At 49.9% G+C, this 26,107-nt stretch overlaps 2 protein-coding genes across 4 annotated transcripts in view; one reads left to right on the top strand and one right to left on the bottom strand.

Moving 5' to 3' along the window:
• Window positions 1-26,107, top strand: part of LOC144162860 (uncharacterized) — a 299,979-nt gene that overhangs the window by 66,741 nt on the left and 207,131 nt on the right. The gene's annotated exons all lie outside the window — the stretch shown is intronic.
• On the bottom strand, window positions 20,795-25,704 carry LOC144162037 (uncharacterized). The gene has a single exon (XM_077692555.1). The coding sequence runs from the start codon at window positions 25,348-25,350 to the stop codon at window positions 23,587-23,589; it is 1,764 nt and encodes a 587-aa protein (XP_077548681.1). The 5' UTR covers window positions 25,351-25,704; the 3' UTR covers window positions 20,795-23,586.

Below are 26,107 nucleotides of genomic sequence, written 5' to 3'. Positions count from 1 at the left end.
CCAGCATTCTAATCTTCTTTTCGTCCCCTCGACAGCCTTGAAGGTAACTTCCCCTGTGATACCCTTAAATCCTAGGGCTTCTGGAAGCCCAATACTCTCTTCATGTAGATTTGGATGGATACCCTCGCATTCTAACACTATGTGCCGCATAGTTTGTTTCTGTTCTGTGTATATATATATATATATATATATATATATATATATATATATATATATATATATATATATCCCTCATTCACAGTCGCACTCGCGCTCGCTCTCACACTCGTACACGCACATACTAGTGTTGGAGCCGGGATGATTTACCCGGAGAACATTCCGAGCTATCCCCGCCGGTGTGCGCGTGTATGTATGTCCTTTTCTTGCGCGAGTGCGCCCCGTGTGTGTGTGTGGTTGATCTGGCGGTAATTGCGCAGTTTGTCCGTAAGAACTACAGTTCCTTTCCAAACAGCTTTTCGCGGCCATTTTGGTGATTCGTCCGTCTAGAGAAGCGCGTAGACTGTGTGCGCACGTTCCGTCGCGCACTGCTATACCCGCTGCCAACTTTCCGCACAATGCTTCATTCACGCTGGGCGTGAACATAGCACTGTACACCTTTGTTTCCTGCCGCTTCTTCGTCTACAATTCTCGAGCGCGGTCATTTGCGGGAAAATGGCGGGAGAACAAAACAGAGACAACACATAGAGGCGGAGGTGTGTAATGGTAGCTCGAAAGTGTCGCATTTTGGCGGGAAGAGTGGTTTGCCCGCGTGTGGAAGGTGAAATGCCTCAATAAGGATGCGTGCGTGCACATCAAGTTACGAAAGCGTCCGTAAGTGTATGGCACTATTTTCGTTCTCCGGCTCCGAGCCGTCTTCATGGCGGAAAGGAATGACAGCTTTCTTTTGCTCACGGCGCGCCGGCCTTCAGAGTCCAGACACACTATAGCGGCAAACATGCATGACCATACTACTTATATGCACAGCACGTGCGAATCAACTTCTTATTTTAGCACGAATGTTTACCATCACTGCTTTCGTCAAGGTTAGTCGTGTTATTCTTGATGAACAAACTGGGTACATTTCTTGTGCGAATCCACCCTCCCTTTCCGTCTCTCCTCTCCCCCATCTCTCCCCCTCTCCCTCTTTATCTATCTCCTTCTGACGTTAAGTTTCACTAATTGGGAGCTACAAGAAGCGGCGCGTTTCATACCATCGGGTTGTGAGGTTACGCACCGCCAATTGTCAGATGCCTCGAGCCTGACAAGCAGACGTATACAGGTACTGTTTATGCTTATGAATTTTATTTTAGCGTAGTCGTATGTTCACGGATTTTAACTCGTAGCTGCACCAAACGGATATCGCGATTTGTGACGTCACAAGTCACAGCTCAACAAATTGTCTGGGTGAGCCACTCGTTTGTTTTGTTTTGCATATTGATAGTTTGCTAGTTTGCCTATAGTTTTTGCCGCCGGGTTTAATAAGTTTCTAACCTACCAAAACATTTGTTTATAAAAGTAAGCTTACTTGTTTCTAACCTTTAAGAGCCCAGGAATCAAGTCTGCCATCAGAGTCCTATGTGAAGGTGAGCAGCATTTGTATCTGAATTTCCCGTTAAGCCACCGCCACGTTAGGCTTAGATTGGAAGACATGGAAGATGGCGAAAAGCGTGGAAGGGGCAGTAGGCAGTACGATCAGTAGTACGTTCTTTCTCAAGGAGCTAAACCCTTGCCGTCCGTAAACGGAGCGGCAGTTCGTGTTCTTTCACAGCCAGGCTATGACACAATCACTTAGAACCGGTTTCGGAGTGTCGCACCGCACTCACGCTGACGTCAGTGATTACGTCATAAACCGTTTATAAAGACCGTCAGCCTCGATACCAGCGATCAATGACGAATACGGCTTTGACAGCACGCACGAATAAAGTGTTTGCTCAAAATTTGCGTCGGTGTTGTAATTTAGGGAGAAGTTAACGTTGACATTGACAATTTCACAATGACCGAATACAGCGTCGAGGGTGTGGGTGAGTAAAGCGTACTCAGCATAAAAAAAATTCTCCAGACAATCAGAGAATTGTCTACTAATGCGTATCATTCTTATGTCGCTTGTCTTGAGTGTGAGTTGTTTACAGCCATTTTTTTTTTTCGTTTTATTAAATCCTGTCCGACCAATTATGTCAGTTTACGCTATTATAACGATTACGGGTGAAACTTTCGCGAAATATGCATTATTGTGAAAATGCAGTGCGTGTTACACGGTGCGGCATTCTCCGTAATATTTTAAATATTCTTCTTATTGTTTTTTTAGTTTTTCAAATTTTTTTAGACCATTTATCTTGATTTACGCTATTACAACGATTACAGGTGGAACTTACGTGATATCTGCATTTTTTGTGGAAATGCAGGGTGTTACACGGTCTTGGCTGTGGGGGTACTGGGAATGCTACTCATTAAAAGTTTCGTCGCGATTCTTAAGCACAATGCTGCTGCATCGTGTGTGAGATTCTCGACTTGCAATTAATAAGCAAATGAATACCGTGAGCAGCTAGAGTAGTTGTTTTTGAAACAGTCTTTTATCATTTCTGCGACAGCATGTACACAGCAGATGCTTGAACGTAGCTTCATTTTGCGAAGCCATGGAATTTGGTTTCCTATCGGGCAATAAATTAGACCCCCTCAATTCCTGTTATGATAAACATTGTACCATATATTTGGAATGGTCAAAGCTTCTCCGATTCCGTGAATAACTCCGCCAGCGCCACTTGCGAGCGGAGAATGACACGATGTAGATAAAGAAGCAGTAACTTTCGAATGGAGGCTAGACAATACGGTTGCATTCAAGACTTCTCGCAGTGCCCGTCTTCAAATAAAAGGATGGCACTAGGTCATGTCGTGGAATATTGTGGAAGAAAAGTCTGAGTAAACCAAATCAATTCACAAGAAACCAGGAAATCTAACGCAATGCGAAATGAGCCAATTTAAGAGTTCAATAGCGGTCTTGTTAGCTGGCGGCTCGTAACTCTTGTTCGCTCGTGGCTCGTAACTCTTGTTCGCGCGGGCCCCTTCCGCTCACCCACATCTCGCGTTACAGCTGGCAGCATTCTCTCTTGATGCGGAGGCACTAACCGAAACCGACTCTGTAAGTCGCAGGTCCTACCCATCGCGTCCGTGAGACGCCACAGAAAATGGCTGATGGGTGGCCTGCAAAATGGCCGGCAAAGAAACTGTTTAAACAGTGCTCGATTGCTGGCGCGAGAATTTCCCAGAGAACTCCCGCTAACAAAGTAAAAAATTAGCAGTGGCTTAGCTCGGCTATGTCAGGATTTTCGTAGCGTGAGCTAAGGTTCAGCAGTCCGGTCCAGTCCGGTCCGATCCGGTCCACACCAGTCCAGTCACTGCTCCTCGCGCATGCGCAGCACGGCTCTCCAGGAGCCACGCAAAACGGATATCAAGCGGCTCCGGCGCAGCGTCAGACTTGGCTACTGCGCAACGGAGGAGCACAGCTGGGCGCGCGCCGGCGCCAGTGGGTCTGCCGCGGCTATGACGTCACTCCTCTGGAATGCGCAGACCGCCGAATGTGCAGACCCAATTCTTTACACACCCGTACTCCAATTGGATTGGATTTACCATTCAATCCAATACAATCCAATCCAAATCCAGTCCAATCCGATCTAATCCAATGCTCGTCCCGCTTGCGCTGCACGGGCCTTCAGGGTCCACGCGAAACTGCTCAACCTCAGCCAGTGTAGCTTACGCTACAAAAATAAAGTAATCGAGTTCAAAAGAAAGTTATTCAAAATGTGGTCTGAAAGAGAATAGAATCCTGGCCTCCAAAAAAGCATGCATTCCTAACACTCCATCACTTTAGCGGACTAAATATTAATTCACCCAGTGAATGCGTCGTGGCCTGCGACTTAGAGAGGCATGCACTAAGGCGTACACCAGGAATCTGAGATGCATTATTGTTGAAGTAGCAATTGTGCCAGTAGCGAAGTACATTTTCGCTGCTGGCGCAGATATAAGCCTAACGATGGCGATCGGCCAATTAAAGGCTCACAGTCATAGAGGCAGAGGGCAGTGACGACGCATAAGTCCTGCAACACGTGATAGTTTCGAGGTAAAGTAACTAACGTAAGCTCCCGTGTTGGTGAAAATAAGCACGAAGTGTCTTACGGGATGGAACAATTTCTATTGTTGCGTTATGACGTAAAATAGACGATGGGTCAAAAAATAGGCCTCGAGCTTCGCGATCGCTGCGCCGCCTGCCGCCGCTTCTCCGCGGCGTTGACGGGATTCGCGCTGCATGGCTGAAAGGGGCTCGTGCAGTGTTTTGGTTCTGTTTCGCTTCTTTTCGCCTTTCCTCGCCCTGAAAAAAAAAAAAAAAACTTTTTATGGTGACGTGTATAGGCAAATAGTACGTTTAGGTCACTTAAAAAGCAGCTGCGTCTTCGTAGAGTACGCGATCGCCTGCAATAGCCGCGGGGACGCGGTTTTGCGCGCTTCGTCGCCGCTCTTCGGGCGCCGGCGACGGCAGCAACATATCACCCACAGTGTCTCCTCCAAAACTTCAGGCACAAATAAATTCTACTGTCGCGTCGTTTAGACCTTATACTGGCACAAGAGAGGTTGGCTTCATTTTGCAGCGTGTACAACGAATGCGGCTTCGTTTCGAATATATACGTCACAGAAAAATATGTTTCGGGATGTGATTGTACCCAATTCCGGAGAATAACTTATGCCTTTTATAAGAATATAAACCATGCGAAAATGTTAAGTATATTCCATGTCTGTGCGTCGTTAAATATGTGGCCACACACACACCATATAGCAAGAGCCAAGGCAAGTTAATAAAACCACGGAAAAATAAATGCTGTGCAAGTGCGGAATTAAGATACATAATAGCTCTAACGGAAATGAAAAAAAAACAGTGCAGCTTCTTACATGCTAAAGACGTTCGTCGAAACTTAAGCCAGGTAGGGTTCACTTGACCAACTACACGCGAAATGCACTATTTCGCGAGACATCGGGGGGGGGGGGGGGATGCTGTGTACAAATGCGATTAAGCCATGAACGTTTTAGTAATTCCACACACAAATCTCGCGTTCACATTCCTTTTGTTTTTCTACTTCAACGAAGAGGTGATCGTACGGCGGACGCATTTTTGGAAGTACACAGGGTAGGCTGTTCAACAAGCGATGAAAGGTGTCGTTGGAAGCTTGTGGTATGTGATAAGGTCCTCGGGTTTTAGTTTCTGCTTTATTTTGAAGGCTCCCTGTGCCATATGACGATATTTCGAAGATAGTCGCGGACGCGGATTATATTGTAAGCCCGTATCCGCGCTGCTCGCAGAGCATATATGTAGCAGATAAATGTTTGCGGGCGCTCACCTCACAAGACGAATCGGTCGTTTGCTGATCCCGGAGTATAATTATGCATTGCCCATGGTACTTTTGTTGAATATTCCCGAAATTAACACAGACTGGCTTGTAAATGGCGGTGATCAATATCTGAGGTATAATATTAGCAAACGTAACTGGCGTGCTGTAAGGTATGAGTGCTCCACTGATTATGTAAGCGCACAAAACCGATTTATATCGTAATGTATAGCCGTAGAATGAACATCTGAGGAACCGGTGGTTACGGAGACACGGCTAGTAAATTCAGGTCAGTGTAACTACACTACAATCGGCTCCATCATACGCCGGTTCCGCGACGCTGGCCTGACACACACCTGGCGCATATACAGACCGAATATACCACACTAAGATCGCGTCAGAAACATTTACACTCTTGTAAACACACCCCATTTGTGAACAGTGACTGCTCCACATAAACATGGATTTCAAACGCCCGCAAACGGTAAGTCTCAGTCGTGAAGGGGCCGCAAAAGCAGCGGCGGCACTGGGGAGCGGGGCGCGGACTCCCGCGGCTGCTTTCAAAACGGGCCGCTAGGGGGATTTCAGTGGCGCCCCTACAGGCCGCGCTCGAGGCGTATAGGTGAAACATAATTGCTTTCGTTTTATCAGTGTTCATTAAAACTGCGCGGTCAGAATCCGTTCTTCGTGCCACCAAATTTTTTTATCTCCTCCATTCACGGAGTTAGCGGTGTTCTCTACTATAGCTCCGTTTTTTCGGTAGCCACTTAGTACCCTGATAATCTACCCGTTGTCAGTTTACCGCATTGTGCGTCCAGCACCTTAATATCATATCAGCTAGCGTGTATTCCACCCGAGTTTGCCACCTAATCCGAGACGTTAGTTTTCTATCTCTAAGCGCTACTCCCATAGCTGTATCTTTCATGTCCCGTTGGGCCGACGGCTGCACAATGCGGCCACAAATAGGCGTGACAAATTCGTTGAACGCCCTTTGAGGGGGGCACCCGCACCATTCGTTTCTCTGTGCCGCGAGACATAATTCCACGTTACGGAGGCTTAAGCTTCAAAGCGCGCCCGTCACTTCTGAGCGCGGCCGCTGCGTAGATCACCTGCCAGGCAGGCAGTAGGAATTGTGAGCTGTTGTGGCGTTCAGGGTATACTAGGCAAATATTCGTGAGATGTTCGAAGGTTTTAGTACGTGTCGGGCCCAATCAATGGAACTAGTGGCGCACGTAGGGCGTTGTTTGACGGGGGGGGTTCGCATCTCACGAATTGGTGTTCTTTTGTAATTTTTTTTTTTTTTTTGTGGTTGTGAAACTGTTTCCCTCTTTTCACACCGTTCGGTTTCTTTGAAACGGTGAATTCAAACTTAACGAAGCGGCACAGCTCCTTTATTGGTTTTTTGTTTTCACTTCTGTTTTAAGTGCGAATGCACTTCTTAAGCGAGCCTGAAGCGTCCGCCGCCGTCCGCATAGCAACAGCTGCGGGTGCGCGCGCTCCTCGTCTTCCTTGGCAACGGGGGGAGAGAGAGAGAGAGAGAGAGAGAGAATGCATTTAATGGTAAAAGCGAGGTTAGCCGAGCCATATCGCTTAGCATGCTACGCCATATGAGGGAACGAAAACATGAGAGTCTGTGAACTGAAATAAATAAATAAATAAATAAATAAATAAATAAATAAATAAATAAATAAATAAATAAATAAATAAATGAATAAATAAATGAATAAATAAATGAATAAATAAATAAATAAATAAATAACGAGGTAATGCACACAATTAAGTGTTCAAGCACATACACAGAGTTTGGAAGTTAAGTTCATCAAGCACTTGTTCCAGGCCAGTGCTACGCAAGAACACGAGCAGAGCTTTGGTAGCCCATACGGCCTGGCGTGGGTCCGACCAAGGGCCCATAACTGCCCTTAGTTCAAGGCCTGCGTGGTGTGGTATACACAGAGATGTTTGGAGAGTCTGCCTTGGCACTGTAAAGTTTCGACAGGTACAGATGACATGTTTGATGTCTTCTGTTACATGGCATGTTGGACAGAGTGGTGAAATGTCCTGTTGAATTTTGCTGAGGAAATGCCGTGTGTACGCCACGTTGAGACGAAGGCGGTGCACTACCGCTTCCTCACGCTTGCTGAGCCCAGGAGGCATCTTGAAGCTGCATTTAGGGTCAATGGTATGCAGAGGCGTGTACTGACGATTCTTGTCGGTCCAAATGCACCGCTGTGATCTCCAGGCAATGGAATGAGCGAGGGTTGCCGCATCCTTTCTTGTAAAAGGAACGGGCAGCGGTGGAACACAGAGGCTGTGGGCCGAAGAGGCTGCAGTATCAGCTGCAACATTTCCGGCGACTCCGCAGTGAGCAGGAAGCCATTGCAGTTCGACGCTGTGTCGCTGTTGTGTTGCTTGGAGGTGCAGATGATGTATCTCCCATGTCATCTGATCTTTCGGCAGTGATCTTAAGTACACTAGAGCAGACCGGGAATCAGTGAAAAAAGCCCATTTAGTGGGTGGCTGCTTTAGGATGTAGTGAAAAGCAGCCCGCAGCCCAGCGAGCCAACACCACCTAGACTTAGGTGGTGTTGGATGGGCGCGCGCTGCCTGGCCGCTGACATGGCACATACCCACGTGGGGGATTGGCCAGGAATCTCCTCGTCTTTCTTGGCAACGGGGGGAGATGGGCGCGCGCTGCCTGGCCGCTGACATGGCACATACCCACGTGGGGGATTGGCCAGGAATCGGGCGTGAGAAGGGCTAATGCACCCGCTTAAAGGAGTACTGACACGAAATTTCAAAGCTGAGATCCGCTCTAGCAATCAAGTACAACGAGAACACAAATAGGTGTCTGTGAATACGGTAAATGCATCTTTCTTTCTTTGTAGTTGTGTGTGTGTGTGTGTGATCTCTCTTTCGCGAACATCACCGAACCGCGCAAATTCAACTCGTGCATTCGCACTTTCACATTCTTCCCCTCGGGGAAATGCGGGGAATTTTTTCGGTCCACAGCTGTCCTTTGGTGTACGGACCACGTGGCGGATCACAATACCGGGCGCTGGGAACATGAACTGCTGAAAAAAATTTGACGCAGTTTAAAGGGCACAGTTTTGGCCACGAAGGCAAAATGCAACGTTCTTTAATTCGTGAAAACTAGCCTTTGGTAACCCACTGAGCCCATTACTGTCGTTTTTTAGCTATAAAAATTCCGAGCCATCTACACTAACGTGAAACCTGAGGAGGAGCGAAGCGTGCAGTGTATAGGTGTATTCTTGGTGCCTTGGCATTTTTGCCAACGGAGATGAAACCGTTGGGAGGTAGTGGTATACAGCATTGCTGTAAAAGCCTCGTGTCTTTGAAGCACGAAGCGTTCTAGCGCGAGGTGTAAAGGAGTGTCCTGGTGTTTTAGTACCGTTACTACACGAGATGATGGTTACGACGACATGAGACGCCGACAGCACTAGCCCCTAAGGGGCTTCGCTCCTAAAAAAAACGCAAGAAATATTGAAAAACTGATGTTTCGCGCTATGCACTCGACGTCCGCAGCGTTGTAATGTGGGGAACACTAAAAACAGTTATCAGTGTTAAATGCGCGTTAGTATTCAAGTCATCTGACAAAATGCAACTAGATGCCCTACTATACAATCGACCAGTCATGCTTCTTGGTAGCGACTTCATTCGGCGACTACCAATCGCACAAATATGGATTCTGTGACGTCATAAATATTTGTCTAGAAAGTGGCTGGTGACTCACCACTGTTTATTCTGTTTTCCACAATATCTGGATAATGCTTCGAAGTTTTCGATAAATTAAGTCATTGTTATTCGCACAAAACAGTCGTTTTAATGGAGCAAACTCATATTTTGTCGTCATTGCCATTTTGAGTAACGGTGCACCGCGAATTAGTGATGCCATTTTGTAAGAAGCGAAGAGAAAGGAAATATTCACAACAAACTCCCTGAAAGTTACGTAATCAAGCACGTCTTTCGCGTTTTGAGATTCCTTCCGTATGCCTCGTCCATCTCTTGTTCCGCCATTTCGCCACCCTCTTCAGGAGTTCCTTTTCCGCGCGCCCGCCTCGAGTAAACCAACCGTTCTTGGCCGCTTGGCTCTGACGATTACCCAACGGCCCGTGCTGCGCCAACGGCGAAAATCCTGTTTGTCGCGCCAAGCGCCATCCTGGAAGAATAACGACGAAATCGCGACGCTACGCTCGCCTTACGAGGTTTCTCACTCTGCATGTTTCGCTTTCTTCCTCTGCTGTCTGCCTTTCCGAAGGAAGCGGGAAAAGGTAAGACAGGTTGAGAGAGAGAGAGAGAGAGAGAGAGAGAGAGAGAGAGAGAGAGAGAGAGAGAGAGAGAGAGAGAGAGAGAGAGAGAGAGAGAGAGAGAGAGAGAGAGAGAGAGAGAGAGAGAGAGAGAGAGAATCCTTCTTGTCCCTGTCTTGTCCGCCTTGCCACCCAACTTCTCGTCTGCCTTGCCTGTGCGCAGTCCTACTCTGACACGCGACCGGGCACGAGCTAGTCTGCGTGTTTCTTGAATTGATAACGCGGCGCCCGTGAGCTGTGATCGGCGGTCTGATAACGTATTAATGCCCGGTTGCCAGTCCCCGCGCACACGCGCCCGTTTTGTCTGGGTGGGCCGGCTGCCTTGCCGACGAGCGAATGCTGCTTCCTGATGGCGAAAAGGGACGGACAACTGGGAGACTTGGAAGTGGGTTGGTTCATATATCTTACTGACAGGGCGACAGGACTGTCGGCTTCTTTAATTTTGGCTGTCGTCTTTGTACGCTGTCAGTAAGCTGTGATTCGTTCGGTACTGGTGGTTTGGGCCCGGCGCGTATTGAGCTGCTCAGCACAGGGGCGTGGATTCGATCTCTGCCCTGATGGCCGATCTTCTGATAGAGGCGAAAAACAGAATCGCCCGTGTGTCGAGATTTGGCGGGCGTTGAAGAAGCCCAGGTAGTCCCTCCGCTACGCTGCGCCTCGTATACCCCAGGTGTTTCTTCAGTGGAGTTTTTTGGCAGCTTACGTGTTTGCGAACTTACCTGTTCAGAACTTCACGAGGAACTGTCGTTTCCATTCACGAAAGGGCTTGTCTTGTAAGAACGAAAGACGTACGTTCCTTGTCGCTCGACGGAAGAACCTTATGTGACGGAAACTCGAAGAAGGCATGTCCTTTATCGGATTGTAAGCACCAGGCTTGATGAGATTTGTTTGGAGTTTTAGTTGTGTGTGTATCATCCTTGCTTCATTTTATCGTGGCGTCTGGCCACCATTCATGTGTGTGTTCGGCGCAGTGCTGTGCTATGCGCGTCTTCGGGCAATTTATGTTCGTAAACGCTCTCTAAGACAAACGCAGGCAGCGTTCTGGGTAAAGCATTATAGCATGTACCCGCTTAAGCATTAGGAGGACACCACCAACCCCGCTGCATACTTGCCTACTTTGTCTGTTTTGCGCGTTCAGTTGGGTTTCGGCAGAAATCAATCCGATTCGGTTCGTTCGCCGTCAAAGCACAATTTTCTAGCTCTCAGAGGAATCGTCCTTTTTGAGGTACAATGCCTTCTGAGGTCGACAGTTACGGCGATCACGTTAGAGGCGGCTCCGAAAATCATCGTATACGTACTTCATTCTTCCTACCTTGCTCATAACGGGGCGCGTCTGTGGTGATAATTCAACTTTCTATGTGCCTTATTTCCTATCGTCCTATTTCGTATACGAAACCGCGGCGCCTACTAATCCTTGATGGCCGTACTTCAGTCCTAACTGGCAACGCCTGTGTGTGGCGGGGCACCTGCGTATTTCTTGATGTTCCGGGGATATACCAGGGTCCCCCCGCGTCGCTTTGATAGAGAGCCGTATCTTCGCGCTTTCAACACAATTTTTGGAAGGCTGTATCTAGAGTGCCGTCCGACTGTACTGCAAGCACTCCGCTATATCAATGTCCACCGGCGTTGTGGACGCGCCTGGCCGCGCCTGGCGCGTCCACTCTACCCGACGCTCTACCCGACGTAAAATAAGGAAATCTAGCCCAAACCAAACCAAGCTAACGTAACATGGCCTAACGAACACGAAGCAATCATTTAAAATGCCAAAAACAAACGCAAGCTATGAAAATTAAAATTCAATTTAAACGTGAAAAAAAAAAATCCCGGGCCATGTCCACTAACGGGAAACCTGGGAATGGGGCGAAGCATACAGTGTATAAGTGTATTATTGGCGCCTTGGAATTTTTGCCCACGGAGATGAAACCGTTGGGGGGGTAAATGTATACAGCTGTGCTGTAAAGGTTTCGTGTCTTTGAAGCACGAAGCATTCTAGCGCGAAGTGTCGGAAAAAGAATGTCCTGGTCTGTTCTTAGTACGTGTTACGTTCTAGCGCGAGGAATTGGAAACAGTGTGTCCAGACTCCAGGTGTGTTCTTTTAGTACGCGTTGAGTGGCCGCCGCGGCTGCCGCTTTTCTGATGGAGGCGAAAAGCAAAAACGCCCGTGCGTACGAGATTTCGGCGCACAATAAAGATCCCCAGGTGGTCAAAATTAATCCGGAGCCCTGCACTACGGCGCGCCTCATCTCCTGCGTTGTGTCGGCGCGTTAAACCCTACACTCTTAGCCAAAATGGGAGAAAATAAGACTAACTGCAGCAATTACGCCTCGCGAGGAACATTTAGTCCCCAAAAGACCAAACGCGCCAAGATTAGGGCCGTGTGCAAAATGAAGGGACCAAACGTTGGTCCCTCGACGCGAATGGCACCAACGGAAAGACTAACAGCGCCCTTTGCTCCCGCAACGTTGCTGTTGCTCCCCCTGGCGGGGGCCCTCCGACTTGTTTCTACTTTTTCGGCGGCCAGCGGGGACGGACGTGCGAAAGGTGAGCTGCGGCGGCGACGGCTTTTCCCCATTCGCCCTTTTTTTGAAGTTCGTGAGCTTGCATCTTAGCGTCAGAGTGCCAGCTATTTTTTAAAACCAACGCCAGTCGATTCGCTGTGCGTTACTGCCGACGGCGACGGAATTTTTATTTGTTTCGGTCAATATTTACCCAATTTCTTGCTTAACCCTAAAATAGTAAAAATGCAATTTCACTTTAAACAAGTGTCCCAACCGCATAAATAACCGTCCCAGCAGGAGCGGCGTACAAAAAGGAAGCTAACCGCTAACTTCTTTTCTTTTGAAATTGCAGTTTTAATACATTTATAGCCAGAAATGTCAAAGCGTGGTTAACACGTGGCCGAGAATCTTGAAGGGCTCTAACTTTTTTGGCAAACATATGAACACTAAAATAACAACGTGGTGCTGTTAGGACACAAGAATTACTCGCAGACATACTAAATTTTAAATGAAAACGTGATATTTTAAGCAGGAAAATTACAAGAAGTCTGGCAGAACGCCGGAACTGCAACGGACGCGTACACTCTGAGGCTGAGTAGGGCAAAAATAGTTGCACCCAAGTAACCGCAACTACGTCCAGAATAAAACTAGACAAAACGGTTAAAATCTGATGTAAATTGGCTGAGTAAGGCATTTTTTTCCATATTTTGCGGAACCCGAACTTGTAATCTGCCGGACCACAGCAGAACGGCAAAATGAAGTCTTCCTCGCAGGGGCGGTCTGTCCGCCGTAATAAAAATCCTCTATCAAAATCGTAGAATCTTTATGTATCTCACGGCAAGTTTTTTTTTTTAGAATACAGTGTCATCTAATGGCCCCTTTTCCAGTACCGGCCCTCCTTGTGGCCGCCACGGCGAACCTAACTCGCGCCCCCCCAAAATTGTTTGGCTTTCGGAGAACTCGTTCACGAAACATTCTCGTCTTGCAGTCCTTCCCGCACCCACCCGTCACCCGCGCCTTTCACATGAATTTCACAGTAGCAGGCTCACGCTCGCGTGACTCATCTAACGTGGCCGAAAGCTTCCTTCACTTTTTTTCATTTTCGTTGCTCACTGGTAGCCAAGCGCTCGCAGCGTGGTCAGCCTCAAACATTTTTGCCCCTTTTCCTTGAAAGCCTTTTTTTGTGTGCACGTACGAACTCACTGTGAACTGTCCGCAAAGAGGAAATAAAAACGTGCAGCCATAGCCACTCCCCATGCAGAAAGCTGAGAGGACGCCGTTTTGTTTGTTTCGCCCGAGGCTATTTCTTAAACCTCGTTAAATTTATTAAACATTGAGAAAATTTGGCTCTTACCACATTTTTGAAATAAAAACGCATTCTTCGACACCGACATCACAGCCAGAAATCAATAATGCCCTTGTTCTATACAAACCCGCACCATCAGCGCAGGAAAGCAGGTTTTCTTCCAATAATTAAATATTTCTTCTGGTTTTCTTTTTATTTTTGATTGCAGTCAAACCATTTTGATTTAGAGCTGGTGCTGACAGGAAGCGTCTCTTTCCCTACATGTCTTGTGAAAGAGAGGGAAGAGGCCCTTGTTTCGTGCTACGTAAGCCTCTGAGAATGATAGCGAACCTGCATGCGAGAAATGAGCAATCTTTCTATTTTCTGTTGCCCTTATACACTGGTTCAATGCGTTGAGTGAGGGAGCATGAGTCCCCAGGTTCTATTGCTGGTTTGTGTGGCGTCTTTTCTGCTGGAGTCGGAAAAACAACAATGTCTGAGTTTCGCTTGTTAACTACCGTGGCGATGGTCTTAATTAATCCGTAGTCTTATACTCAGTGCAATTCACAGGCCACATTTGGCTGCACTACATAAAGCGTTGATTTTGCTTCTTTTTGCTTTTTGAGGTATTTTTTACGGGTGCTTGTTAGGGCTGCTGGAAACTGCGTTTTTCTCAATTTTGCGTCCTACCATGAATAACACTTGTTTTGTTGTCCTATTTATTTCCTGCAGGAGCGTGACGACATACGCCTATTGCCGACAGCATCACGGAGGATGGCTGTCTCCTCTCAACGGACAAGTACCTCAAGACAAGTGGAGCACGCTTGAGCCAAGGACAGCAGCCATGTATACCCGGAATAGCCCAATACTGGGCGCATCGCCTCAACAAGGTGTGCCGTACAGGCCTTCGAAATAGACTCCAACGTCAAGAGTAGAGTACGGTTTACTTTTGTTGTGTATGTTGCTCACACAGTGTTGCAATAAAAAGCTTGAAAGTAACATTTTCTTTGTCGTGAGTACTTTGTTGTGAACAAGTGGCCAAGAAATACTGCTTCTGGTCTCTTGTGTTTACTCCTGTCTTCTGAATTGTCGGTCTAATGGAACGACAGTCACTCATGGAGTACTTGCACGAGCCAGCACATTTAGTCTTTTAGTATGTACGGTTAATCCAGAGGGGAGCATTTGCAGGGATGAACATTTAGTCTTGAAAGCATCAATTGGTCTAGGGGGAGTAATGGGAAAGATTAACGATTGATACTCAGAGGACCAACGGTTGGTCTCCAGTCGACTAACAGGGGTGACTAACAGTTGATCTGCAAGGGACCAACAGTTAGTCTTTATGGCGGACCAACAGTTGAACCATCAAGGGACTAAGTGTAGAGGGACTAACAGTTGGTACCCTTGCCGTTAGTCCCAAAAAGGACTAATTCTAGTGGCAACGCAGTTAGTCCCCAAAAGGACTAACGCCGATGCCCCGTTAGTCCTTTTTGGCTAAGAGTGTACAGTCAATCAAGTACGCGTTAAGTTCCGCGTGAGGCGTTGGAAAATGAGTGTCCCGGTGTTTTAATACCGCGACTACATGGAACGTTGACGACGACAGGAGATGCCGACAGCCGGAGCCCCTGAGGGGCTTCGCCCCTAAAGAATAATCGAGGGGATAGCCGGACTCAAACCATCGTTCTTGGCATCAAGAAGCTATGACGCAACGCTAAGGACGGTGTTAGCTTAGTCCTAAATATTCGAATGTCGTCGGACGCCACTCCAGACACTGCATTTTCGAAAAGAAAGAACGCGGAAGGTAGTTTCCGCAGACGCTAATAGCTGGGTATACGGCAACAACGCGCCAATGATTCAGTATACACTTAAAGCCCAACTTTTCAGGTAATTGCGACGCAAGGTCGTTACGCATCCCGGCCTTGACGCGCTCGGTTGTTTTTCGCGCAATTTTCTCGCCCTTCGCGAGGCGCTTCCTCGTGGCTTTGTTTAAACGCACCGCTTCAGGGGAGGCTGAGGGAGAGGGTGCGCGCTTCGGTTGAGTTCCAGCGGGTGGCCCGAGGATAAGCTGTGCATCTTTCAGCGTCTCCCGCGTCCGCCAACACAATGTGTCTATGTCGGGCCTGCCTGTCTTTCTCCGGGCTAATGAAGGGCTGTGCATAGGCGTCACTTGTGAACGGCTTGGCTCGCGCCGAGGGCGGGAGCGACGGGTCTGGCAGTGTGCCACTTCGAGAGTGCTTTTAGTGAGACGCACTTTCGTCGCACGCGGGACGTGTCGGGGGGAGAGACGCACCTGACGACGTCTCCTTTTAATGCGTGTCCGCAGACCGCCTGGCAGCCGCTTTGCGTGCACGGATGGCCTTGCACGTGCAGGGAGCGAGTGCTTGGCTTTGAAGCCAGTTGGTTCACTCTTGTATTTGAAAGGCGCGGGAAAACACGGACTTAGTCGAGGAAGAGATGAACGGAGCGCCGAATGTGCAAGTCATTCGTGTGTAGCGCAACACACGTGTAAGACAATGAATGTGCAAAGATAAATGTGCAAGTCAGCCATCAGTCATCCTCCTTGAAACAGTGTTTGTTCGGGTATGCATCCGTGACGTCAATACCTGACGACGAGCCAGGGTACACTGCTAGCGACGAGCGAAGTGTGGACATTGAAATCGGGCCCTGAGCCAGACTCGGCTCATGGCGCCAAATGCCTAATTAATGGGTCGATCGGTGTTCCGTATTATGGGCTTGCACACTCTCTCCATTACGCTGTAATGCGTTTCAAATCGAACGCTGTCTCAGTCCGCAGGGAAATAAGGATGTGTATATGGTGCCTACGTGCATTTTACAAACTTAACCTGAAATTGACACGTAAACTTTAATTGTATCGCCTGCCTCCCAACCACATTCTCCCTTTCTTAAGCAGGATTTCTTTGCCTCTTTCTGGCTATTTATTTATTTATCGGGCAAGCGTAAAAATGTGCCCTCAGCAACAATTACATGGCGAGCAAGGATACATGAACAGGAACCTTACAATCGTAAATCGCGGGAGTCAAGTGCGCCCGTTGCTATAGAGTTTGTAAAGAAAGCACAATGACGAAACTTTATTGCTATCTACCTGCCATGCAAGTCAAATCTTGAGGTTCCTGCAAAATCGGGAACTCGGCGTTTTCCTTGAAGTTAGCCTTCAATTAGTTGCAAGCTGTATTCATCAAGTTTTTCCAAATGAAGAAGCTGATTAAAAAATGAACTCGCTTCTTCCTTGTGCAAAAAGTATCTTATTACGCAAGTTGGTGCGCGGGCATAGGAGACATAACTGCAGGAAAGTTTGATGCAGATTAAAGATAAGCGTTTGTCTTCTGTCTTTTATTTTAAATCCACGTGAAGTTTTCGCGCTGTCATGTCATGCTTAACGTCGTTTCAAGTAGTACGACAATGTTTTCCCTTGCGTTTGTATTCTGTCTCCATAGCTTCCGTTCTTGCTAGTGTAGCGCTATGTCACTTGTGCTAGCGATCGCCCCGGTTATTCCGCGAGTGGGGACTGCTCATTTCGTGTCACGATTTCCTGTCTCGCTGCGACGATGGTGTCGCGTATAAATGCCACGAGACGACAATCTGAGGACCGCGCCAACTTTTGTGTTCTCCGGACTAGGTGTTTTGTGCGGTTCGCCCTCATTACGAGGGAGTGTGCGAGCCTGACAGGCTCCTTCGTTCGGGGCGACAGTTGTTTTGGTAATAGAATTTCTCGTGCACGGGCGGGCTACCCTCCGCGGTTTTATCGAGCGTAAGGCAATCGCGCAGCAAGGAGACCGTTACGGGCGCCGTTGCTTCTTAGGCGGCTGTTAATGAACAGTGGCGTACGCGTCACGTCTTGTCCTTGTGGCGCGCTAATTAGACCAGGCAGGCCTGCTTTTGTGCTCGAAGAGGATGACGACGATCGTCCATATATACAGCCACAGCTCGCTCTCTTTTGGCAGCGACGGGGCTGATTTTTTGGGGCGAAGCTCCTTAAGGCCGAGGCCTGTTCGGCGTCTGTGCTCACGGCACAGCACCGTGTAAATTGAAACATCTGTGAACAAAAGGTTCACAAAAAGTTAACAAGAACAAAATAAAAGGTTCGCAAGAGGTTAGAGAGAGAAAGAAAGTGGTTGAGCAGTTTCGCGTGGCTCCTGGAGAGCCGTGTTGCGGATGCGCGTAGAGCATTGAATTGGATTGAATTTGTATTGAATTGAGTTGAATTGGATTGGATTGGAATTGTCTACACTGTACACACGCGTTGTCACTCATTTACATGCGCGAGTGGGAAATGTCATGGGTGATTTACGGTAAGAACGATCCCCAGTGCTTCGCCCACTCGTCATGCTTCATTGCGTCGCACTCATGCACGCACCTCACACGCACTCGTCCCCACACACTGGCGTTATACACACTGGCACTTGGCACTGTGCACACTGGCACTATACACACTGGCACTCATGAGGCTGGGAGTGGTTCACTGCATCCGCGACGCAAGTGAAAAAGTGTCTGAATGGTTAACTGCCCTGGTTAACTGCCCATGGTTAACTGCCCATGGTGAACCTGGTTAACTAACTGCCCATGCAATAGTAGGATGCGATGTAGGCATCGGAAGATGCAAGAAGAGCTGCTTAGAGAAACCAAAAGCGAGGCCCCATCAACGTGCAGGACCGCACCTGCCGCATTGCAGGTATACATGTATACAGCATCCGATGCGCCTAGAAACGTACTCACTTCTTACGAATCAAATTAGCGATAACAAGATCGAATTTTCTACAAGTATTGGCGGCCCGCATTTGAGCCCGGCCTAGCGCTGTGTCGACGTAAACAGACTCGCATTTTCACCCACCGTAAGCTTCCGTAAACGGTGGCGATAGAAGAAAGTCCGCCATTTTTCCAACATACGGCGGCATAGGCGCACCCCTTTAAACCTGCTTTGCGTTGACTTTCGCTTCTGCGTTGCGCTGCTGCTGCTGCTGGTCAGTCGGTATCTTTTCCGGCCATCGGAGCAGATCGTCCGGCGATACGCTGTCCGGCTTGAACTGCGCTTCGCCGCAGAAAACGATGGGCGGCAAGCGCTGGCCCCGCCGGACTCGCTGGTTTCGAGATTATATCGCCGTATCTGTGCGTGAAAAAAGTTCCCCTTCGTTTCTTGAGATTGGCTACCGGGGCTCCAAGCAGCTGCAAGAGGCAATAATGATTGCATTGGGACGCGAACTAGGTACAAAATGCGCTTATCTTGCGCTGCTCATGCAAAGTTTTGGGGAAACTTGGTATAGTTTCACGCACCGGGCGATATCTCGCCCAAAAATATCCTTCAGCATCTCCTGCGTAATTTGTATCCGATGCCGCCGCCTCTCTTGAGTATTCATCTGGATCGTTTAACAGATCGTAACTTATTCGGCACTTTATGCTCGTAGGTATTTGGATTAAGCAGGTATACATCTGAATTAGTAGTTTGCGGTGATAAATTGGTCGCAGTTGGCACAGCACCGGGATAACTGTAGATCTATGGGAGATGCCTCTGCCCTGCAGTGGGCGTAGGCATGCTGCTGATGCTGATGATGTCTCAATTTCTATAAATTAGCAAAAGTGGTCAAGGATTTCGAGCGGGACGTAAAGCTTCAGATTTCTTAGTTCTTCAGATGAAGTACGGATTTAAAACGTGCGGATTTCGCTAATGGATATCTTTGCTTCAAATGCTCTATTAGCCATTTTTTGTATGTCAAATGGTCTTGTTTTCAGTCTGTGCTATATGTTCACGGTGGTGTACGCCTCTGTTGCGTGACTCCGAACGCTACTAAGTCAGAAAAACCTGATTTTGTTCAATTCGGCTATTCGAAGTGGGCCTTGTTTTTTTTCTATGCTGGAATTTTTTGGCGTAAACCGAGGCGTCATGTTTTATAACCTCTTAGTATACATACACACCGCACGCGCGCACACACAGAAAAGACCCGTCGTCGAGGCAGACAGACAGAACCCATCGCTTGGTCCCTGCCGAGGCGACCTTTCTAAGTTCGTAATTTTCCCGTTCTTTGAATTTCGCTCTTATTTGCCTTGTCACCGGTATTTCTTTTCTCATTTATTTCGTTTACTTCTTCAGGAAAGAAAGTAGCTTGACAGGGAATTTGGTTTATTCTTGTTGCGTGACATTACAGTCTTTGTTGCCTGCGCACACCTGCCTCTGTCGTTGCTGCCTTGTCACCGGTATTCCTTTTCTCATTTCTTTCATTTCCTTCTCAAAGAAAGAAAAAAAGCTTGACAGGGAATTTGGTTTATACTTGTTGCGTGACATTACAGTCTTTGTTGCCTGCGCGCACCTGCCTCCGTCGTCGCTATTTATGGCTGTGCCGCTACCTGCGTGCCGCCCCTGAAGTAAACTTCGTCCGTCGTGATGGGCTGATCGATTCGACGTCCTCGTCGTTGCAAACGGCGCTTCTACTGCCGAACTAAATCGCGCCCCAGTGACTTCCATACCTCTGTCTGAAAAACATTTATTTACAGAAGTTTGTACAGGGAGGGTGGGAGCGGTCCTTAAGGGGCCGCCCCGTACAAAGACTAGGTGGGCTCCCCCTTACGGGAGCCCAATGGCGTCGGCCGCGGCCCGGGCCCGCCCGACCAGGGCCCGTTGGGCCGTCAGGTCAGAGCAGCCGAGCAGGGCTGCCTCCCAGTCCTCCCGGGAAGGGTTGGGTAGAGGGGGTAGGTTTGGGGTTTTTTGGCACGCCCACACCATGTGGAAAATGTCAGAGGAATCTTCCTCACAGTGCGGGCACTTCCCCGTGCAAGCGGGGTCGAAGTGTTTTAAGATTGCCGGGCACAAGAGAGTTTTCGTATAAAGGCGAAGGAGGATGCGCTCCTCCGCCTTCGTGAGACCCCTACAGGGCTTGGGATAGACGGAATGGCCGGATTGATAAAACTGTGTGACCTCCTTAAAGGTGCAAGCGGGAGTAGGTTCTAGGTCCGGATCGGTGGGAGATGAGGATGATGCCCGGAGAGTGAGCGCGCGGGCAGCGGCGTCAGCCACCTCGTTACCCTCAAGGCCCATGTGAGCCGGAGCCCATATGATCGTTCGATTCGCGGGGGCACCCAGGTAGTTACTGTTTTGCAGAATTTTGTAAGCAAAGTACGGAATGCACCCCTGTTCGATATTGCGGCAGGCACCCCTTGAGTCGGTGATAATGACCCGCGAGTCCTCATCTGCGGCGGCTAGCGCGATGGCAATCTCCTCCGCGTGTGTAATATTGTGTGCGCGGAACGTGAGTCCGTTCACTGCCGTGTTTTGGTGGACGACCACGGCCGTGTACCAACCCCCGTGGTGCGGGCCGGAGGCGTCTACGTAAAAGACTCCTTTTTTTTTTCGACCATAGTGGCGAGCCAATGCTTCTGCCCGCGCGACGCGTCGGCCACTGTGGTCATCTCGCGTCATGTTGGCTGGAAGAGGACGCACATGCAAGGCGTATCGCCAGACGTCGGGAATTTGCACGCGCTTTTCCGTATGTATTGGGTGATGGATGTGTAGTCGGGCAAGAAGGCGGCAACCCGACGGCGTTTTAGAGAGTCTTGTGTATTGATTTGTCAAGTGCGCCTCACGCAGCTCCTTAAATGTGTTCACCATTCCCAGGCCTAGAAGGCGCTGGTTGGAGGTGTGGAGCGGAAGGTCGAGAGCGCGCTTGTAGATTTTACGGAGAATGACCTCGAGTACATTCTCGTCAAACCTGCGTAAGTGGAGGTATGGAGCCGAGTACAGGACTCGGCTGGTTACGAATGCATGCGCCAGCCGCAAGGCATCTTTGCATCGTAACCCCCCGTGCTTATTGGAAACCCGGCGAATCATCCGGCCCACCTGGTCCCCCACTTTACGCAATTTGGCCAATGTTGTGTCTGCTCTGCGATGCTTATGAATGAAGAGCCCCAGCACTCTGATCTCATCGCGTTCGGGTATGAGTCCGCTGTGAAGGGACAGGTTGATTTTGGTGGTGCACTTTGGTGAGGGGCGTATGTGCACGAATTCCGATTTGGACGGGGAGCACTGAAGGCCACAACGACGGGCGTAGTCGTCCACGACGTCCGCCGCTTGCTGCAGGTTGGCCTCCATGTCTCCTGATGAACCGTGTGACGCCCAGATGGTGATGTCGTCGGCATATAGCGCATGCCGGATGCCTTCGACTTTCGCCAGCTGAGCAGGGAGCCTTATCATTGCCAGATTGAATAAGAGGGGCGAGAGGACTGCTCCCTGCGGGGTCCCTCGCGTGCCTAATTGGTACGGGCCGTGTTCCATATCCTGAATTCGAATATATGATTGTCGGTCAGTGAGGAATTGCTTAATGTAGTTAAAGGCATTTTGGCCACAGTCCACTTGTGAGAGATGTGTTAGAATAATTTCGTGAGTCACGTTATCAAATGCCCCCTTCAAATCCAAAGCGAGCACAACTTTGTCACTGAAAGGGTACTCGACGGGATTGAGGATCTCACGATCGAGCTGGAGTAAGACATCCTGCGCGGACCGGTGTGGGCGGAACCCGAACATGGTGTCTGCAAATACATTTTTATTCTCCAAAAACTCGGACAGCCTGTCGCGCACCATCGTCTCCATTAATTTTCCCACACAAGAAGTAAGAGAGATGGGGCGGAGGTTGTCCGTGTTAATGGCTTTGCCCGCTTTGGGTATGAAGGTGACCAGGGCGGTCTTCCAATCAATCGGGAGGGGTGTTTCCCCTAGCCAAATAGAGTTGAAGTAAGCAAGGAGCATAGTGTATGCAGAGTCGGGAAGATTGGCAAGTAGTTTCACTGTAATGTGATCCCGTCCTGGTGCCGTTCCTCGCCTCATTTTTGCTAGGGCCGCCTTTAGGTCGTATAGCTGGAACGGTTGATCCAGCTCCGCGTTCTCGTTACCTGCATACGAGTACGCGGACCCTCGGGGGTCCTGCTGTGTGCTTAGGTATTGGTCTCGCAGTTTGCATGCCAATTTTGTCGTGTCCCCATCGAAGCTGTGAATCGCTCGTTGGAGATGCTTTTGTGTCTCTGTTCGAGTTTGGGTCGGATCGATCAAGGCGCGGAAGAGGCGCCAGGTACTCCTACTGGACATTTGTCGCGCGGCCGTGTTGCATCGGTCCACCCAGTTAGAGTCGGCGAGCTGGGCCGCGTACTCCGCCGCCCGCTGGGTGAGCTCGGCGATGCGAATTTTCAGTTTTCGGTTGTGTTTTTGTCGGCGCCACCGGCGGACGAGGCTGTGCCGAGCAGCCCAAATGTGGAGGAGGTAGTTATCCACCTCCGGAGTCGCATCCGAGAGTTTAATGTGGGTTTCTGTGGAGCGAAGGGTCGAAAGCAATTGCTGGGACCAAGCGTGGTACCCTTGCTCCTTAATGGGGGTGGAGTTAGTGTATGATTGTCTAAATTTAGTCCAATCGGGTAATTTTGCCTCTGCGAAAGCTCTTGCCAAGGGACGGGTGCGAATGGTGGTGTTGAGTATGCAGTGGTCGCTGCCGAGGGTCTCCTCGGTGTTGACCCAATCTGCATATTGGATGTTTTTTGTGAGCGTAAGGTCCGGACATGTGTCCCGGGTCACGGAATTACCCACGCGAGTTGGGTACGCAGGGTCGGTGTGAAGAGTTAGGCCCAGCGTGGACATAAGTTCCGCCAACTTACGTCCACGCCGCTCTTCACGCACATATCCCCAAAGTGCGCTGGGGGCGTTAAAATCGCCCACAATCACCAGGGGGTCCTTTCCCGCAGCCTTTAAGGCACGGCTAAAAAGGTCTGCGAATGTAATGTTGGCTAGTCTCGGCGAGCAATAGATGTTTAGCACGTGTAGTGGCGGGTCCTGTTTGCGCAGCGGAAGGAGTGTTACCATCACGTACGAGAATTTTGGCTTAAGGTCAAGGTCAACTAAGTTGGCCGTGTAATTTTTATGCACGCAGATGCAGGATAAGGGGTCTTGCTGAAACGTAGTATAGTTTGTGAGCGTGGCACCACTGCCTGGCTCTTGAAGGGCTACCACAGCAGGAAGGTTTTCAAACGTCGTGAGGAAAAGTCGGAAGTCGGCCCGCTTTGTGCGGGACTTAAAGCCCCGACAGTTCCACTGGGTAATTTGAATGGGGGTGGCCGAATTGGATCGCGCGTATTTCCGAATTTTAGGGCTGCCCGCCATGGTCGGTGAGGTCAACGAGTGATTGTGATAGCGGCGCTCCCGAGCCAGCACTAGCGGGGTGAAGATTGTCCTCCATTCCCACTAGGGAGCAGCTGTCATCATCATCAAGATCAATCTGTCGTCGAGAAGTTTTGGGGTACCGGCCGGACACGTCCTTAATTAGGCCGGCTCGTTTGTTGGAACGCGCGACTTGTTGTGCTATGAGCGTGGGGATGGCCTCTGTCATTTTCCCGATCGCGGCTTCTACGAGAGTTGAGATTTGATTTTGGAGACCATTTATCACACTGTCCATACGGGCTTCAAGGGCGCTCATACGAGCCTCAAGAGCGGCTAGCGCGTCCTTCGCCGCTGCGCCAGTCTCACTCTCCATTGCCTCTACTGCGGGGGGAGAAGGAGGACAGACTGATTGGGTCTGTTTTGCCTCGGCTGCTGCTAATCTTTTTTGCAACGTTTCAATTTGTGCCTGCAGGTTGCTCAAAATATTTTGCTCGGTTCTGCACACCGAAGAGGGGAGATTAGGGGGGGACGAGGAGGCAGCCCCGCCCGTACCGCTCACCTGCTTTCCGTTTTTGACGGCGTTGGCCCAGGCCTGGCCCCCACCACTGCAGGACTGCACCGTCGGCTGCTTGCCGACTGCTCCGGTAGAGGGAGCTTGCTTGTTCGTCTTGACATTGTCCCGGCGCGGTGGCTCACCGGGTTCATCGCGAGTCTGAGGCTGGCGACGTTTCTTGGCCGCCATTCTGGATTTTCTGCCCTTTGGGGCGGCCGCATTGGAGATACGGTACTTGGCCGTACACGCTCGTGAGTTGGTGGCGTGCGCTCCGCCACACACAGAGCACACTGGTACACAGTCATGAGGGGCCAGCACTCCCTCTTCCACAATCTGCACCTGCTGTCCACACAGGCCACACGTATCCGGTCTTGGGTTGGGACAAGCGTCCATCCGATGGCCGACAACACCGCACTTGCCGCAGGCCGGAATCGTTCGGTAGTAGGGTTGGACGGGGATCAACATTGAATCGTAGTGAACAAAGCGCGGCTTGTTCTGGCCAGCGAAGGTCACGCGCGCCTTGTTCGATGTTCCAAATTTACGCACCTCGACGATGGTGCCTGATCTCCAACGCACGCTCTCGCGAAGCGTCTCCGTCGTATCTGTGTTGCGGACCACGATGACTCCGTGGCAGACATTGCCTCCATCTTGTCGTAGGTACCCGCGTAGCAGGACCTGCCTGCGCTCGATGTTCACCGCGAAGTCCCCGATAACCTTGTCCGCCGTGTCGGGGTCCGGGGTATGAATGACGATCAGATTTTGCTCTCTCGAGGGAAGAACTGTCAAAGACTCAGCTCGCTCGGGCCCGAGGTACGCCTTGAACGCGGTTCCGTACCAGTTCTCGGAGAAAGCTTCATGCAGCGAGATGCACTCACGTGGCTTGACGACTATTACATAGTCGTCCGGATTCGGTTTTGGGAAGGGCCGAGGCTTCCATTTGGTGATGAGCTTGCCTTTGCGTCCAGCGGCACGGGAGGCGGGAGGCTGCGTCTTGTCTGCCGGCGTGCCGGACGCTGGGGTGGCGTCCGACGCTGCCTTCTTGGCGTTGGCTTGCGAGCGGCGTGCTACCGCGTCGTTGAGAGCTTGGCTCCGAAATCTCGGTGTAAAAGCAGAATTTGGCGTCTCGGAAATCGGAACCGTGTCCCACGCCATGGCATGCGGGTCGTATCCACGCTGGTTGATCGTAGAGGTTGCCATGTTGCCTCGGGAGGCCTGTGCCACGCAACCGGCGTCAGCGTCGCCGTTTGGCTTAACGGCGTCGCCAACGTGGTCGGGCGATAGTCGGCCGTAAAGTTGTTAAAAATCGGCCCACCTGGATGATGCTGGTATCCACGTGTTCCCTGTGAGCTGACGAAACGATCGATGTCGGTCTTGACGGCGTACAGTGAAGTTGTCCGTGGTTCCAGCCGAAAAGCGGCGGAGCCCAAGCGCAGCACCGCCGTGGGTCTGGCACCGCTCATGTACATACCTGACTCCGCGATTCTGTTCGGGCGCCCTGAAAGGGTCGAGCTACGAGGGAAATTGTTCGCGGTCTTCCGCGCTCACCGCTGATTCTCCGTAGCCATAGTTGTAGCGAACTGGTGGCGATCGAAGACCCGTAGTTGCAGTATGAAGCGGAAGCGTGCCGTGTGGTTATGGTGCGGAATAATTTGGGCCACGTGGGGTTGATTAAGCCTATTTGTATTACGCGCATCAGAACCGTTGACCTAGTGAATTGAACCTTTGACCTCGCTGTAGGAGATGTTTCGTAGATTTGGACTAAATTTCTCATTGACTTCGTTGGAGCGGAAAATAAGATCCTAACGTTCTTTTCTTCTGCGCTACGAAGTCCAGTTCGCGCCTCCCTTTTTTTCAACATGAATACAATAGAAGTCCTTGCGTCTGAAGGTAGCCTGTAGCGCATGGGTGACTGATACCTTACGGGCTAAAACCCACCTGCTAAACTAGTTTCACT

Source organism: Haemaphysalis longicornis, unplaced genomic scaffold, assembly GCF_048455015.1.
Source record: "Haemaphysalis longicornis isolate Haplotype H1 unplaced genomic scaffold, Haemaphysalis longicornis Haplotype H1 scaffold_12, whole genome shotgun sequence".
Lineage (NCBI taxonomy): Eukaryota > Metazoa > Arthropoda > Arachnida > Ixodida > Ixodidae > Haemaphysalis > Haemaphysalis longicornis.
The sequence above is the reverse complement of the archived record's forward strand: the minus strand, read 5'-3'. Positions and strand labels throughout refer to the sequence as shown.